Source organism: Armigeres subalbatus, chromosome 2 (assembly GCF_024139115.2).
Source record: "Armigeres subalbatus isolate Guangzhou_Male chromosome 2, GZ_Asu_2, whole genome shotgun sequence".
Lineage (NCBI taxonomy): Eukaryota > Metazoa > Arthropoda > Insecta > Diptera > Culicidae > Armigeres > Armigeres subalbatus.
In genome coordinates, this window is record NC_085140.1 from 395,679,923 (window position 1) to 395,695,070 (window position 15,148).

The following is a 15,148-nucleotide window of genomic DNA, read 5'->3' on the forward strand; positions in this document are numbered from 1 at the left end:
CATAGAAGTCACCAACCTAGACCGCCTCCGGCTTGGTGAGATGCCAACTCGGCGTACCTTCCACAATTTGTTGAAGAATTCTTTTAGAAACTCCTCCGGAATTTCCCTTATGGAATACCTTCAGCAATACACTTAGAAATTCTTTCATCTGTTCCATTCCCTCAGCTTCCGTAATTCCGCCGAAATTTCCTTCCAGAATTACCGAACAAATTCCTAAAGGAATTTCCAAAGGAAATTGATTTTTTTCAAATTTTCTGTACATTCTTCCAAGAATTCATTCCAATACTACGGAGATAGATGCAGAAATTGTTTTGTAAATTTCTCAAGATATTCCTTCAAAATTCAAAGAAGGAATTTAAGAATTCCTTAAGAATTTTGCTAAGGTATACCGTTAAAAGTTTCTATTGGAAAATTTTAAAAAAGAAAAACCTTAAATAACACTTTCGTCTTGAGCTTCTTCTTCTTCTTCTTCTTCTTCTTCTTATTGGCATTACATCCCCACACTGGGACAGAGCCGTCTCGCAGCTTAGTGTTCATTAAGCACTTCCACAGTTATTGACTGCGAGGTTTCTAAGCCAAGTTACCATTTTTGCATTCGTATATCATGAGGCTAACACGATGATACTTTTATGCCCAGGGAAGTCGAGACAATTTCCAATCCGAAAATTGCCTAGACCGGCACCGAGAATCGAACCCAGCCACCCTCATCATGGTATTGCTTTGTAGCCGCGCGTCTTACCGCACGGCTAAGGAGGGCCCTTCGTCTTGAGCACCTCTTTTGAAATTTCTTGATATTTTGTAAACGAATTTTTAAGAGAAATTCTTCGGATACTCTTTTAGAAAATTCAGTCGGAATTCATACAGAAAATTCTTCGGAAATAACTACGGAAATTGTATCAGGGAAATCTCGTCAAATTCCCTTTTAGGAGAATTCCCTTGTATTTTTTTAATCGCTTTAGGAATTCCTGCGAAAATTGGTTTAAGGATTCTATAGAACTTTTTTTAGAAATTGCTCCAGCAATTATTTCAGGAATTTCCTAAAGAAGTTCTTCCAGTGATTCCTCAAAAGATCCCTCTAGGAAGAAATTTCTGGAATTCCTTTAAGATTTCTTCAAGACTTCATTCAGCAATTCTTTCAATGTTTTCGGGAATCCCTTCTGACATTCTTTCGGAGATTTGATTAGTATTCCTTGAGACCTTCGGAAATTTCTTTGATATTTTTTTTGGGAATCACATAAGAAATTCTTTTAGAAATCATTCGGAAATTCCTTCAAGAGTTCTTTCCGAAATTTCATCTGGAAATTCTTTTGAAAATTCCGTTAGAAACTCGTGGGAAAATTTCTTTAGTAGGTATTTCCTATTTAATTCTTTAATAAATTTTCGGAAAAATTACTAAAAAAAAATTACAACAAAATTTCTGGAATAATTCCTGTAGGCTTTACAGCTTTCCGCAGGATTTCTTGGAAGAAGTTTCTAAGAAATTTTCGGAAAAATTGACTAAGGCCTTTCCAGAGAATTTTCAGAAAGAATCCCTGGATAAATGTCAAAAGAAATTCCTGGCGTAATTTTCTAATTTATACCTGGAATACCTAAAGGAATTTCCAAAGAATTTCCTAATGAAATTTCGGAAGGATTTCTCCTAAATTAATTTTCAAAGGTATTCCTAAAACAATTTCAACAATTCGTGAAGGAATATCCGAAGGGTATTTCCGTAGATTTTTTGATGGAATTTCAAAGGAATTCCTAAAAGTGTTTCCAAAGAAAATTCTTAAATAATTTCTGAAGAAAATCCTAAAAGAACTCATAAAGGAACCAATTAAGAAATTTTTGAAGTTTTCAAATTTTCTTTGACATTTCAAAGGAATGTCTTGAGAAATTTCCAAAGGAATTTCTTGATTTATCTTGGGTTTGACTCTGAAATTGCTTGCCAGAAAACCTCTTATAAATTATAAAAATACGCCAAAAATACTGGTGCCCACTCTGGCGCCGACAGTGACGGGGAATCATTCATGGTCTCATAACTAACTTTCCAGCTCGATAATACAACGACTCAAAACTCTGAATTTACTAAAGCAATGTTTTTATTCAAACATACAAAGAGTTTTGAGAGATAAGCCTGTTTTCCAGGTCTTATTTCCTTGATTTTTGCTTGCCTGTTACTTTTGTTAAAAAGGTACACGATTCGACAATATAAATCAGATAAATTTCATATTCGTGAATGCTGGGACCATTTCGAGCCGAACACTCTTGAAAAAATAGTTCTGTCCATAACATAAAGAATTTTTGAAGTAATTCCAGAGAATGGCTTGAACTTTTATCACAAAGTACTTTATCATGTGTTTTGAGATAATGTTTGCTGAAATATTATCAATAATTGATGACAAACTGCAGTGGTGCTATTTTTATTTCGCACATTTTTTCATGAATTTTTCAGCTTAAATGTAAATGATCCGCGATAATATTAATGTAATACACTGAAGAGCTGCGAAACAGAATGTGCTTACATTCTGAGCTACAATTACCATCATCTGTTTATAATTTCAGAAAATATTGGTAAAAAAATAGTGGTGCTATTTTTATTCCGCTCAGTGTATTAGCAGGGCAAGAATGGTAGAAATGATATTCGTTTGAAAGCCGACTGGTATAAGTAAATGTGAAGCATAGCTTATATAATTAATACATGTATTAGGAATCTTAAAGCATAGTGAGCTAAGTAGCCGAACCAAGTGCAGCAAGATCTCGAGAGTATGGTTCGTCAAGTCGCCGAAGATGGAAAAATACAGCCACCATTTATATTTATCGAAATAATATTGTTAGTGTGGTTTTAACAAATCAAGTAGATAATAATAAAGAAGTCACATTCACATTGTAATTACTTTACCTGGATTATGCTCTCACAGCTGTATGCAGTATCCATATAAGGACACTTGATCTCCGCTTCCTCGCTGTAGTTTATTGTATTCACCAGACATTCCTTGCAAAACGAGTGTAAGCAATCCCGCAATACGATCCCTTCGTACTGCTTGAACTCTCCAAAGCAAATCGGACATTCGAATGGATCCACATTGGCGATCAAATCTGCCGAATCAAGATTGACCAGCTCCATGTAGTGATTTGTAACGTCACTATCATCTTCGGGCATGACCAAACCGTTGCGTCCGAATTTCACAGGTTTGTTGGGGTTCTCTTTAAGCAAGACGGCCCTAACTATGGGACTCGCTGTCGTTATGATGGGTCCATCAGCTTTAGGAGTTGCCACGTGACCATTGCTATACGAATTCGGATTGTAATTGTCCACGCCACGATATTTATTCCGCGTAATGTTAGGACTGGTAAATGCCGTCATTATAATATTCTTTTGTTCGGGCACGTGGATGTGCCTCGTAGTAAGTAAATCACTCGTACTAGGATTGGTAAGCTGTGTTTCTTTTGCTCTGCTTTCATCCAGAAGAATGTTGAATATGTCCGAAGATTTGCGATTGCTAGACACGCGATTAAGATCGTTCCGCGTTTCTTTCGGAGCTTGACGCAGCTGTACCGGTGAGGTTGGCTTCTTCACATCAACTTCGATGAATCTTTTGAGCTCCTCTGGAATGAAATCATCCTCCTCCGTGTTTTTATACCGTGCTGGAACCATGTAGAAATTCGGACGTGACTCCGAACATGCTCCACATCCGGGTCGATTCGGAGGATTTATGAGCGTGCAAAGTGGACACACCCATCCTTCTTCAGTATCGTTCTGAGGTCCCTTATCCTCCGCGATAGTCGGAAGAGCTGTAGCACCTGTAATTGTAATAAATATTTAATGTTAAAACTACATATATGAAATAGATTTAGTTTAAGAATAAATTTACCCAGTTTGGACTCATCTTCAATCTGCGAATCGTTTTGCGTATCAGAACATTCGCCGTCCGAGTCAGAAATGGTAAGTATTTTTGCCTCTGTATGACTGAACTGGGGCTGGACAGTCATCACCGTTGGAGTAGTCTTCTGCTCTATCTTCACTTTGTTGATAGAAGTTTGAACGCCAGTCTCTGATAAAGTTTTTATCGTCGAACTTACGATAAACAACTGCAGAGTTTGATCGCCCTCTTGTATGCCATATTCGGTGAGTGTTCTGTGCTCCTCACATAAATGCCGATCTTTGAAAATCCACCGTTGAACCTGAACCGGTATGCCAAAATTCTTGCTAACTTTTTCCTTCAACTGGAAAAGTGTAGTGTATGTGGACAAAGTGATTCTCATTGGACCTTTTCTAGTAGATTTGTCGTTGATGTAAAACGAAATACTACAAAAAAAATGCACATTAAATAAAGAGTTTCTGTAAAACAAACTACCTAAGTCATACCTAAGCTCTGTCAAGCTGCCGGTTGAACCGGTATCTGATCCCCCAGGGCTTTGCCTGGTAACTGAAAGCAAAACCTTCATTTTAGCCAAATCAACCGCCAGTTTAGCAGCTCGATCATGGGCTCCATCTCCTATAGCAATTTCCAAATTTCTCAGAAGCTTATTAATCGCCAGTGTATTGGATCTGTTCATCGGAGTACCTGTATACTTGAGGGTATTCTTGAAGTTCTCAACACCTTGAACCGAGCGGAGTTGATTCGATATTTGCCGAACTTTTTCATTCTGCTGATCGGAGAAATAATTTTGCACTGGTACGTTATTTCGTTGAACCTTAAATTGCTGTTCATCCATAGCTTCATAGAGCACTTTTTGCGTATCGTTGGTCAGTACTAGCTGCGGTTCACTCAGTTCTGCTACCGTCTCTGGAATTACGAGAGCGGCTACTTGCACAGGATTGCTAATAGAAGGTTTCACTTCTTGGTTAATGATTTTTTTGTCGACCAACTTGTTGATAGGTTTTGTTTCCTCGGGTTTACGTGCGAAAGTTTTCTTAATAGCTCCTAGCTTGTATGGTTCTGCAACAACTGGAGGATGTTCTTCCACGGGTAAAGTTCTTCGCACCATGTTTGGGCTAGCCTTGCGAATTGGTTTTGGACTTTTTGTGCTAACTGGAATACCCGAGACAAAGCCATTTCTCCTCTGCACTAAGGGCGATTCTCGCTTGGATGGGCCACTGCTGGCGGGAGGTTTCTGAAGTACAGGATATTTGTCAGCCAAAGCCTTGGCGTTCATAGCTCGTATCATCTCACGTAAACGCTCCTTTTCTCTTTCCAAAGCTTCATCGTCCATCTCAGTGACCTTATTTGGTGGATCTTCTATTAGATGTTCAACAGGACTAGATGGTCTACCGTTATCAAGATTTGTGCTAAATCTGGCAATTCTCGCATTCCTCACTTCATCTAGATCGACAGTTTCCTTCACTACGTTAGGATACTGCTTACAATCTTCCAATTCAGGAGACGGAGCTATTAATACTGGTATGGTAGTCACTACCACTGCGTTGTCCTTAAGTTTTTCGTCATCAAACTTATTAGAGGCGTTGTATCCCTCAGGGACAGAATTGAAGTTTCGCAATCCATTCACCCGTTCGGATGGTGACTTACCATTCATCAGGCTTTTAACACCCATTTTTGGTGAGGCAAGCATTTTAGCCTGCCCGAATGATTTTTTAGGTGCTTCGGTAGAAGTTACCAAAGATCCATTGCCCATGGTTGGTGTGGTGGTTGGTTTCGGCATGAAGTACTTCAACACACGTTCAGTCTTTTTATCCCAATCTTCGGTTGTTGTTGGTGGTGGATGGAGTGCTTGTTGAGTTTTTGGCTCTGGGATGGCTTTCTTCAACGGATGGTTAGGTCTCAAAGGGGGTTCTTCCAAGATACTGAGCTTCTCATATGGTTTGATACGCTCACAAGCTTCACAAATGATGCGCCAATTCGGGTTCTCTAGAGTACAATAAGGACAAGCCCACAAGCCTAACAAATTCTTATCGCTTTCAGTTTTGACGAGTTCATGCGGGGTCGTTTCTTCGTTATCAACTGCTATTGCTTGAGTTGGTACCGTTTGCGAGGTTGCAGTTTCCTTCCTCTCTGCGCCGAAATAGTCTTTTTTGGGGACAAACAAGGGATTAACCATGCTTTTATTGATGTTTGTGGAATTTGCCTCGAACTTGCAAATCAACTCTCTTGTTGATCTTGGTTTGCTTTCGACGGAGTTCTCCATGAATTCTTCGTTTTTCTTCATGAAAGATTGGCTACGTTTAACCAGTTGTTCTGGTGCGGAAAAGTATAGCTCGTTGACCGTCTGCTGTTGGCACTGTTTGGCTGCGTTTTCTTTGTTGATGATCTCCGCAGCTTCCCGGTCTAATTCACTGATGCTCGGGATCCCTATTCCAGATTTCCGCTTTTCGCTATCCCGACGCTTGGAATCATCAGACTTTTCTACAAGTTTAGCAAAAAGGTTGAACTTTTGCACGTTTGTGATTGAGTTGCTATCCACCAGCGAGTTTCTACAGTATCCAACTTCGGGTAAGTCCTCCTTATCCTTTAGCTTAGCTTTGCGCTTATCGATAGTCTTGAGGATGATGTCTTTTTTGAATGGTAGAGTGCTTTCTTGATGCTTCATGCCCGATATTGGTCGCTTGTACCATGGTCTTGGAGATATTGGTGATGTGGGAACATTGGGTTTCGTTGAACTCCCAATAGCTTCTGAGTAAAGATAGTCGTGAATTGGGGATCGAGTTCCGTTCGTGTTGATGAAGTTCTCTTCCAACTTCATGACGTCGTTGTTCGTCAACAAAAAAGTGGTAGGGGGATTATTCGTTGGCGTAGGAGGATCGCTAGCAGGGGGTGCTTGCACTTTCCGGATATTGTCGATCAGTTGCTGCTTCTGTTCCTCTGTTAAACCTCCAGGAGTTCGCTCTTCGGAGATTCCTGGAAGGGGAGTTATTCGCATAGGCATGATCGGTTCTGGGGTTCGTGCTAGGGGGATCCCTTCGATGATCGCTTTGATTTCCTTGTCCTCAAAGAGACTTGTGTACGATGATGCCTCGTTCAATGTTAATGAAGTGGGGGATACGGGTGGTAGAGGGGCAGGTCGTTTCTTCCGGGATAAGGTTGACCCGGGAGATAAAGTATTATAGTTCGAGTTAGTGAGCGTCCCGTTGTATGGTCTATTTGTGAGTGTATCCGTATTAGAATCCAAACTTAATTGTGGTGGTGGTGGCGCGCGTCTTTTGCCCTTCACATGTAGATAGGCTCCAGCACGTTTTTCCTTCGAACTGTCACTTACTGTTCTACGATGTTTTCTCACTGGGATATCTTTAGACGGTTCACCTTTTTCAACATCAGGAGTTTCTAATACACTTTTCGAAGCAGTGGGTAAACTTAGATCTACGTAGACCGACTTCTGATTAGCCCTAGTTAGCGTAGCGTCTTTTTCGGAAGCTCGTAAACTTGGGAACAGTCTATACTTTTTACGCAGTGTGAGTTCATATTTTTTGTCAAGTTCCCGGGTACGGTCCCGCTCCCGAACTCGACGCTTATAACTATCAGTATATGGACCGGGATTTATGACACGTTCTGCCGGTTTACTGACCGCTTCGTAATGGTTTGGTGGCACGAAGGCGAACCCGGTGGTTGCCGTGCTTAAGATACTATCACAGCTTGAACTTTTCGATAGGTTATTACAGTCTATCACTGGACTAGGACTAGGCGATGAACTATGCGTTCCATTGCTCTGACTTTGGCTTAGCTCGTCTGACGAACATTCACTTTGAGAGGCACTTGAAGATTTGGGTTTGATTACACCATTTCTGGAATCAGCATGATGTCCTGCTCCTGAAGCGAGATTCCGTTGCAGGTGAGCAACGTTGACCACCTCCGGCAGTTCGAGGTCCGGGTCTTTGTCCTTTCTGAACCAACGGAAAAACGAATGCAATCCATTGCTTCCACCAGCTGACGATCTCGAATCCGGGACATGTTTACTCTAAAAGTGCCAAAAACAAGAAAAGAGTTAAAAATATAATACGTTTCTAGAAGTGCAAATCAGTAATACCTGGCTTGTTTTCTTTTTGTTGGAAAATTTCTTTCTTTCATTACTTAATGCTTTATCGCCATCGGATTGGTTCATATTACGCGTAGACGCCCACCGTTTGTTGAAGGAGGAGAAGCATTATTCTATTGAGGGCGAATAATTTGATTGGTATATGAAGAATCCACGTTACATTACTGTAATTGAAGAAAGAAATAACCTAGATTAATTCACCTAGCAGTGATTATATTTTTTCAAGCATTATGGACGGACATACATACGAAAGTCTAAAATTACACTTTAGGGAGAGAGGTCTCACCACGTCATTTATTAACGGTGTTTCCACTAAGGAGTGAATTTGAAAGTAGGTATATACGCTAAACCTGTTCTAAAAAAAATCTTCCTAGAATTTTGATTAACTCTGAAGAAACTTCCGAAGTAATGTAAATACATCGTACATTGCTGTAAGAATTCCTTCGCAAATTCCTTTGCAAAATCTATCCGAAAATCTTTAAGTCTTTCCTTTGAAAATTTCTTTGAGAATTCATTCTGAAATTTCTCCGGAATCTCTTCTGAAAATGCTTTAGAAATTCATTCCACCCTTAGGAAATTCTTAGGAATCTTCCTGGGATTCCTCCAAAAAACCCTCTGGTAAGGATTTCGCAATTTCAACCATATATTCTATCGGAACTTCCTTTTCCTTTTAGTAAAACTTTACAAAATTCCTGCAGGAGTCATTCCGGAAATTTTGTTGACAGATTATTTTTCGAAAATGTATTAAAGAATGAAATAAGAATCCTAAAGGAATTTTTGGAAGGGTTTCTAACGGAAATGTCAAAGTGATTTCCAGATACAATTTTCGAAGGAGCTCTTGAAGTAATTTCCGAAGGATTCCCAAAAGAATTTATGGATGTATTTCTGAAGAAATTCCCAAGTGAAATTTCAATGAAATTCCAAGATTTTGGATGGGATTTCTTGAATAATAACTGGACAAATTTGTTTGAGAATATCCTTTTGCAATTCCTTTTGCTATTCCTTTAAAAAAAATGAAGGAGTTCCTAATTCAATTTCTGCAGGAATTCCTACACAGAAAAAAAAAAGTTGGGATTCCAACATTTTCTAATGTTATTCTAAAAGTGTGATAATATTTGAGTAAAAAACTAAATGTTTGATTTGAAAGTTTTTTACCTCATTCAAAATTGTGATTTTAACACTCAGAATAACATTTTTAAAATTATTAACTGACTTTAATGTTTCATATTTCGCGATGATCTGTCAAAATAGAAATGTGGAAAAATAATTATTTTTTTTTTTTGGTTTCTGGAATTTTATTCGGTTTGCAACCAGCGGAGTGCTCCCCCAATGTACCAAACTAGGAAAAAAAAACTGAGGAACTAACGGCCAGGTATATTGTTATTTGTGGCATTGTGGAATTTTCCTTGGAGATTGACGTCATTTTTTTTTTCTTCTTTATTAAAGAGCTTTTCAGCCCTTGGCTGGTTCACCTCTGAAGTCACGTCATTCTTTTTTTCAGACTACTGGAGCGCGGCAAGATGTCATGAAGGGTGGCGGGTGGCGATGGCTCTCTACTAACGGACGAGCGATCCATCCGAAAATTCAAGAAACCCGTCACAGTGGTGCTTGAAAGTAATTCTTAATCCACCGAAGGATATCTTGTGCGCTCCGCACATGCTCCATTCGATGAGGAAGAATGGGGACCGGCGAAGGCGGCCGTTCTAAAGAACAATCAGATGAAAGGTCGTGAGTGAAGGATGGCTGCGGACAACAGTTACTTAATAAACATTCCATTTCCTCGGATTGCTTGCGAAAAAAAAACAAAATGTTCAATTTTAAAAACAAATTTGTTTGTTTTATTATTCAACTGTAATCGAAAAATTGTACAATTACCAATTCTAATTTGAAATGAAAGCTCATGCATAATGTTGTTATAAAAGCGTAACTGTTGATGCAAATAGAAATCTACATTTCACTGGATGGAATAGCATACCCGATGTTAAAAAATCTCCCCCCACCGTGGAAAACTTATTCAATCAAGTTTTGTCCGACCAAACCTTTCCCGACGATTGGCGGCTCAGCTACGTCATTCCTATTCCGAAGAACAGTGCCTACACTCGGGATGCTTTCGAACACTGGCCTATCTCGCTGCCCTCTTGCGTATTAAAGATCGTCGCGAGTCGTGCTAACCACCAACTGCGAGAGAAGCTTGTAGCAGACAGAAGATTCGGCTTCCAATAACATGCATTCCACCCTGTGTACATCACCGGTTCTTACTTCGTCTGATTAGGGGACGTCCGTTCTCCAGGACGCCTTCAAACAAGGTGAACACGCAGACCTAGTAAACCGCGAAATCTAAGTCGTTCAACCGTACGTGGACCCCATCAGGTTGCAGCAGCTAAACATTGCTCGGTTGCAGCGGCTACCCTAGCAGCACACATTCTCCACATTGGTTACCGCAACTCATGTGTGACTTGATTTAGTCACAATCAAGTTGCTGCAACCAATTTTGTCTGACTTGTGCTGCTCGGGTATTCATCGTCGGAGACACACCTAGACGGACCCGTATTAAGCACCATCTCCCATTGGGCCACTTCGGCAGAGTTCTCCATGACTGCCAACAAGTGCGTCCCTGGGCACGTCTGTCATGGAAGACACGATGCACGGTCCTGTTCCTTCCCCACTTCCGCAGGGTTGAGGTCACCTGTAAAATCAGAGTTAATTTAGCCCGAATCCTGTCCACGTCCCACAAGACCAGTGGCGCCGGGAGTGGGTAGGACAAGTAGGACATGTCCTACGCATGAATATTCCTGGGTGGGACAGTAGAGTGGCCCAAGCTTATATGGAAAAAGTGAAAAGTCTGGAATTTCAAACCTTGCACCTTGTTAGCTCGAAGATAAAACGACGCCAGAAAATTGCGAGATTAAACATCAAACAATATCCCGGATGTGTTTTTCTACTAAAAAAACGATCCCCCCCTTGCCCCCACTTATTCACCCACTCCCTCTCTAGCTACACTACTGTACAGAGCACGGAAAGTATTTACCAATCGGATAAAAATTCGTGAGATTGCGTGATAATCATGCATTTAATTTCGCACGGCACCGAATACGCCTGCATCGCCGCCGCAATGGTCGGTGGTACGTTGCTTTCATTTTAAACACCCCTGGGGGACACGCTCGACACCCTCGACTTTGGATGCTTATAACTTGGCCAATTTCAAAGGGATTTACATCCGGTCTTCACCCGTCGCTTCCTTATATAAAAAAGGTTCTACATTTTGTCCACAACAGGAATCCGTCGACTACAGCGCCACCTAGAAGCAAAAAACTGAAACGGTTGCGTTTCCTCATACATTTGGATCACTTTTTCCATACAAACTTTGAGCCATTTGCGCACGCCAACCACTGGACCGAATGAGCTGAAATTTTCAGGGGAGCTTCTGGGACCTCCAAACTATCATTTAAGGGTGCATGGTTTGAAATTCAGGTTTTCATGCATTTTGGGCCAGTCTAGTGGGACAGTCAAGGCATTATCCTACCCATGATTATGGTAAAAGCATGTCACCCAGGTTTCTTCTTCTTCTTCTTCTTCAATGGCTCAACATTCCATCTGGAACTTGGCCTGCTTTTCAACTTAATATTCTATTAGCATTTCCTCAGTTATTAATTGAAAGCTTTTCTATGCCCGCCATTGCATGGGTACACACCAAAAAAATATGAATATTACAGGTGATGTATTTCAATAAAATGACACAAAACCACATGACATAAACAGAATCGTATATTTTTCAATGTCAGATGATTTAAAATTACATGTCACGGAACCTAAACACAGCACCCGTTGCAACGCACCTAACGCACAAGCAGTCAATGACTTGATGCAGTGAAATACTTATTCAGTGCAAATCGTGGAACCAGTTTTACTTCGATCACCCCTCTTTCAAGAAACGGAGATAGCTGAGTGGTAGCGTGCTGGGCTCTTACTCAACGGATTTATGTTCGATTCTCGTTCTGATCAATCAATTTTTTTGTCAATAAAGGTGTGATGTAAAATTAAAGTACCACCTAATTTTACGTCAAAAATGACGCTCGTATATGTCGGTGTCACAGCACCTAAAATCACATGATTATTTTTAAGTGTGTATGTATCTTGTGTGGCAAGTACAATGGATACACTATGCATGCCCATGGAGTCGACAATGTTTCCCACCCGAAAACATCCTAGACCGGACCAAGAATCGAACTCGCCATCTCCGGATTAGCAATCCTACGCCTTTGCTCGCAAGGCTACTGCAACTATTTAGTTGCAATACTGTCCAGACATCATGCACGCGTACAAAAAATGATGAGATTGAGCAACGACTGCTACGCGCACATAAAATTTAGCGCATGCGAGTCTCACGAAGCTGGTGTACCTCACATTAGCATTGGTGAGTCATCAGCTCATGCGCTGTTTGCCATGGCAAACCTTAGCAAACAACAGCGGAGGTGCGTAATACAGCTTGGGCGGGAAATTTTCATTCAATAATATCGTCGCCTAAGTAACGCCAGCAATGCATTCCTGGCGCATGAGTTAAGTCTCATGAATCGTATATTGAGACACGCTTACTCAGTTATTTTATGCGCGCTAGCTTCTCTCGTCGCACAGAATCGATGCTACGTGAGCTTTTGTAGCTCATGGCACACTGTCTCATCCATGTATACACAAGAATTAAGAGACTCTGATACTGTCTGGTAGGTCTGATTTTTCAAGTCTTAAAAAATTCATTAAACATTTGACAGTTTACGGTATGTAGTTTTTGTATGAAGGCATCGTCTTGCAAGACCTGTGCGTTAACAAATGCGGTTACAAAGTTATCCAGACTTCAAACAGTAATTATAGAAGTTTCTGAGATCATAAAAAATAATCCAATGATTGTTCTTAAGGACCTCACGAATTACGTTTCAATAGTCATAGCTAGTTTAAATGGATTTTTAGAAATCGTCGGGAAAAAGTAACATGTAAGGGTTTTGTGTGGCCCAATTCCGCCAAACGAGCTATCCGTTGGTGTGATCGCTAAAGTGCTGTCTTATCGAGCGTGCAACTCCGTTGGTTGCCCGACGAGGAAATAGGCAAAGTCATGGCCTGCTATTCACTAGTCATTGTTGGAAACCGAACCATTTTATGGATGATATTTGCATATCTGTCATCAATTCACGCTGGAAGAAGATTACCTATTTTCTAATATATCTCACCCTCACAGGTTTATTGAAATCTGTGGAATCACAATCATCTCTAAGCCCGCATAAAATATGGTCCGCAAGGGGTACGATCTCTCGATAGTAAATCGCTAAGGTCCATAGAAAATTTTGAAAGTTAATAGACCTCAAAGGAATGAGTAATAATTGCTGGAAACCAAGTTTTGCTGAAATTTGTGGGTCCGTAGCGTCTGCTGGAAGCTTGTAAAGATTTTCAAAAAATCAGAAGCATTCCAGAATAGTCGGTGAGACAAGAAGATCGAAGACAAAAAAGTGATAAAACTAGAGGTCGGATAGACAAAATTTGGAAGGAACAGAAGTTCTAATGAACAAAATTTAAAAAAATCCTAATTTCATGTGCATGATGACTGAGAAACTATTTCCAACAATAATTTTGGAAACACTTCTAAAGCCAAAACAAGTTTAGTATTTTGAAGAAATTTGCCATCTTTATGTCATGGGCAGTTCTTTAGCTAATTTATAATCAGAGCGCAGCAGTCACCGGGCGAGCAAAGTGTTGTGGTCTTGAATCAAGATACAATGAAGTTAAATAATTAATTGTAGACGGATCGTCGTGCACTTGTACTACGCGTCTTTCTGTCGAAAAACAGCTTGATTCTGGGGTGCGCAGGGCTTGCAGAAATAACAAACAACGAGAGAGGCAGAAATCTTCATGAAACATTATAAGTCATGACAAACAAAATTGGATAGGCAGACCCACCAAAAAGTTGTGATAATACTGGACCAACATTTGAAAAGGGCATAACAGCCAAAAATTATTCCTTTTGATTCTTCGTCTACGTGTATAGCTTTATATGTGGACGAACAATCAGAAGGAATAAATTTTGCCTTTTCCCTCTTTTTAAATGTTGGTCTAGAATACGTTTCGTTCTCGCTCATTTTCCGTAGAGGACCATATTTTTTGCACAGCTGTTGTTGTTTTTAAAACACTTATCATGGAGTATAGCTTCCCAATCAATACAACTTCAGAAAAATATATTAAGCTCGTTTAGTGGAATGTATTAAACCGTCTAAGACGAATTAAGTACTGTCCATTTAATTCCACCAGTTAATTTTCGTTATCTTTGCAGATACGTATTTCGACCACAACTGTGTGGTCGTCTTCAGTGTCTTGTACTTGACTCGACTAAGTCGTCGACTAAGTCGACTAAGTCGAGTCAAGTACAAGACACTGAAGACGACCACACAGTTGTGGTCGAAATACGTATCTGCAAAGATAACGAAAATTAACTGGTGGAATTAAATGGACAGTACTTAATTCGTCTTAGACGGTTCAATACAACTTGCCATTTTTTAATGGACATTGCGAGTGATCGACTGTGATTATCATCGTTTCAATTAAAAGAGCAACTGACAACTGTGAAATGTACAATCCTGCTATTTGGAAACACAATGTTTGTCCGAAAACCTATAAAAACAACTTAATAAAAACAACTGTTGTGGATTCTTCCCGGGAGTCCAGATTTATGATATTCAGAGTTGATTTCATATAAAATTTGCATCGATTTTTCAACACCAAAACTGTTGCCTAAATAATCATTGCTCATATTTGTCCTACCCACGACTTGGAACGTGGATGCGCCTCTGTTAATGAGATTGGCCGGTAATCTTCTGGATTCTGTGCTCTCCGATTAGCCTTAGGAATCAACTATGTCGGATTTCACCAGATTCCCATGCCAGCAAGGAGCATTTTCCTTTCAAAGGCAAATTTGTTAGAAGAGGATATCCTATCTCATCTATTCCAGTTCCTTAACTTTTACAAAATGCTAGAACAGAATGATGAAGAAATCGGAAAATTGTTGGCGGTGCCATGCAGTTTGCATTTGGAGAGGTTGGGTTCGAATTAGATCGCCTTTTTGTGCTTTTTATATCCTGTTTGAAGTCGGTTTCCATTGAACTAGTCATTAGTGCTTTTTCCTTCTTCAGGTCGGCGACTT

The 15,148-nt window shown here is 40.1% G+C and overlaps 1 protein-coding gene across 3 annotated transcripts in view; it reads right to left on the bottom strand.

The window, feature by feature from the left end:
• Positions 1-15,148, bottom strand: part of LOC134213224 (uncharacterized) — an 86,459-nt gene that overhangs the window by 10,624 nt on the left and 60,687 nt on the right. For all 3 annotated transcript variants that reach the window (XM_062691978.1, XM_062691979.1, XM_062691977.1), the window contains exons 2-5: positions 7,960-8,132; positions 4,349-7,890; positions 3,855-4,288; positions 2,882-3,783 (exon numbers count right to left, since the gene is read on the bottom strand). In XM_062691978.1, the coding sequence (XP_062547962.1) occupies positions 2,882-3,783; positions 3,855-4,288; positions 4,349-7,890; positions 7,960-8,034 (4,953 nt within the window). In that variant the 5' untranslated portion in view covers positions 8,035-8,132. The remainder of the gene's footprint in view (positions 1-2,881; positions 3,784-3,854; positions 4,289-4,348; positions 7,891-7,959; positions 8,133-15,148) is intronic.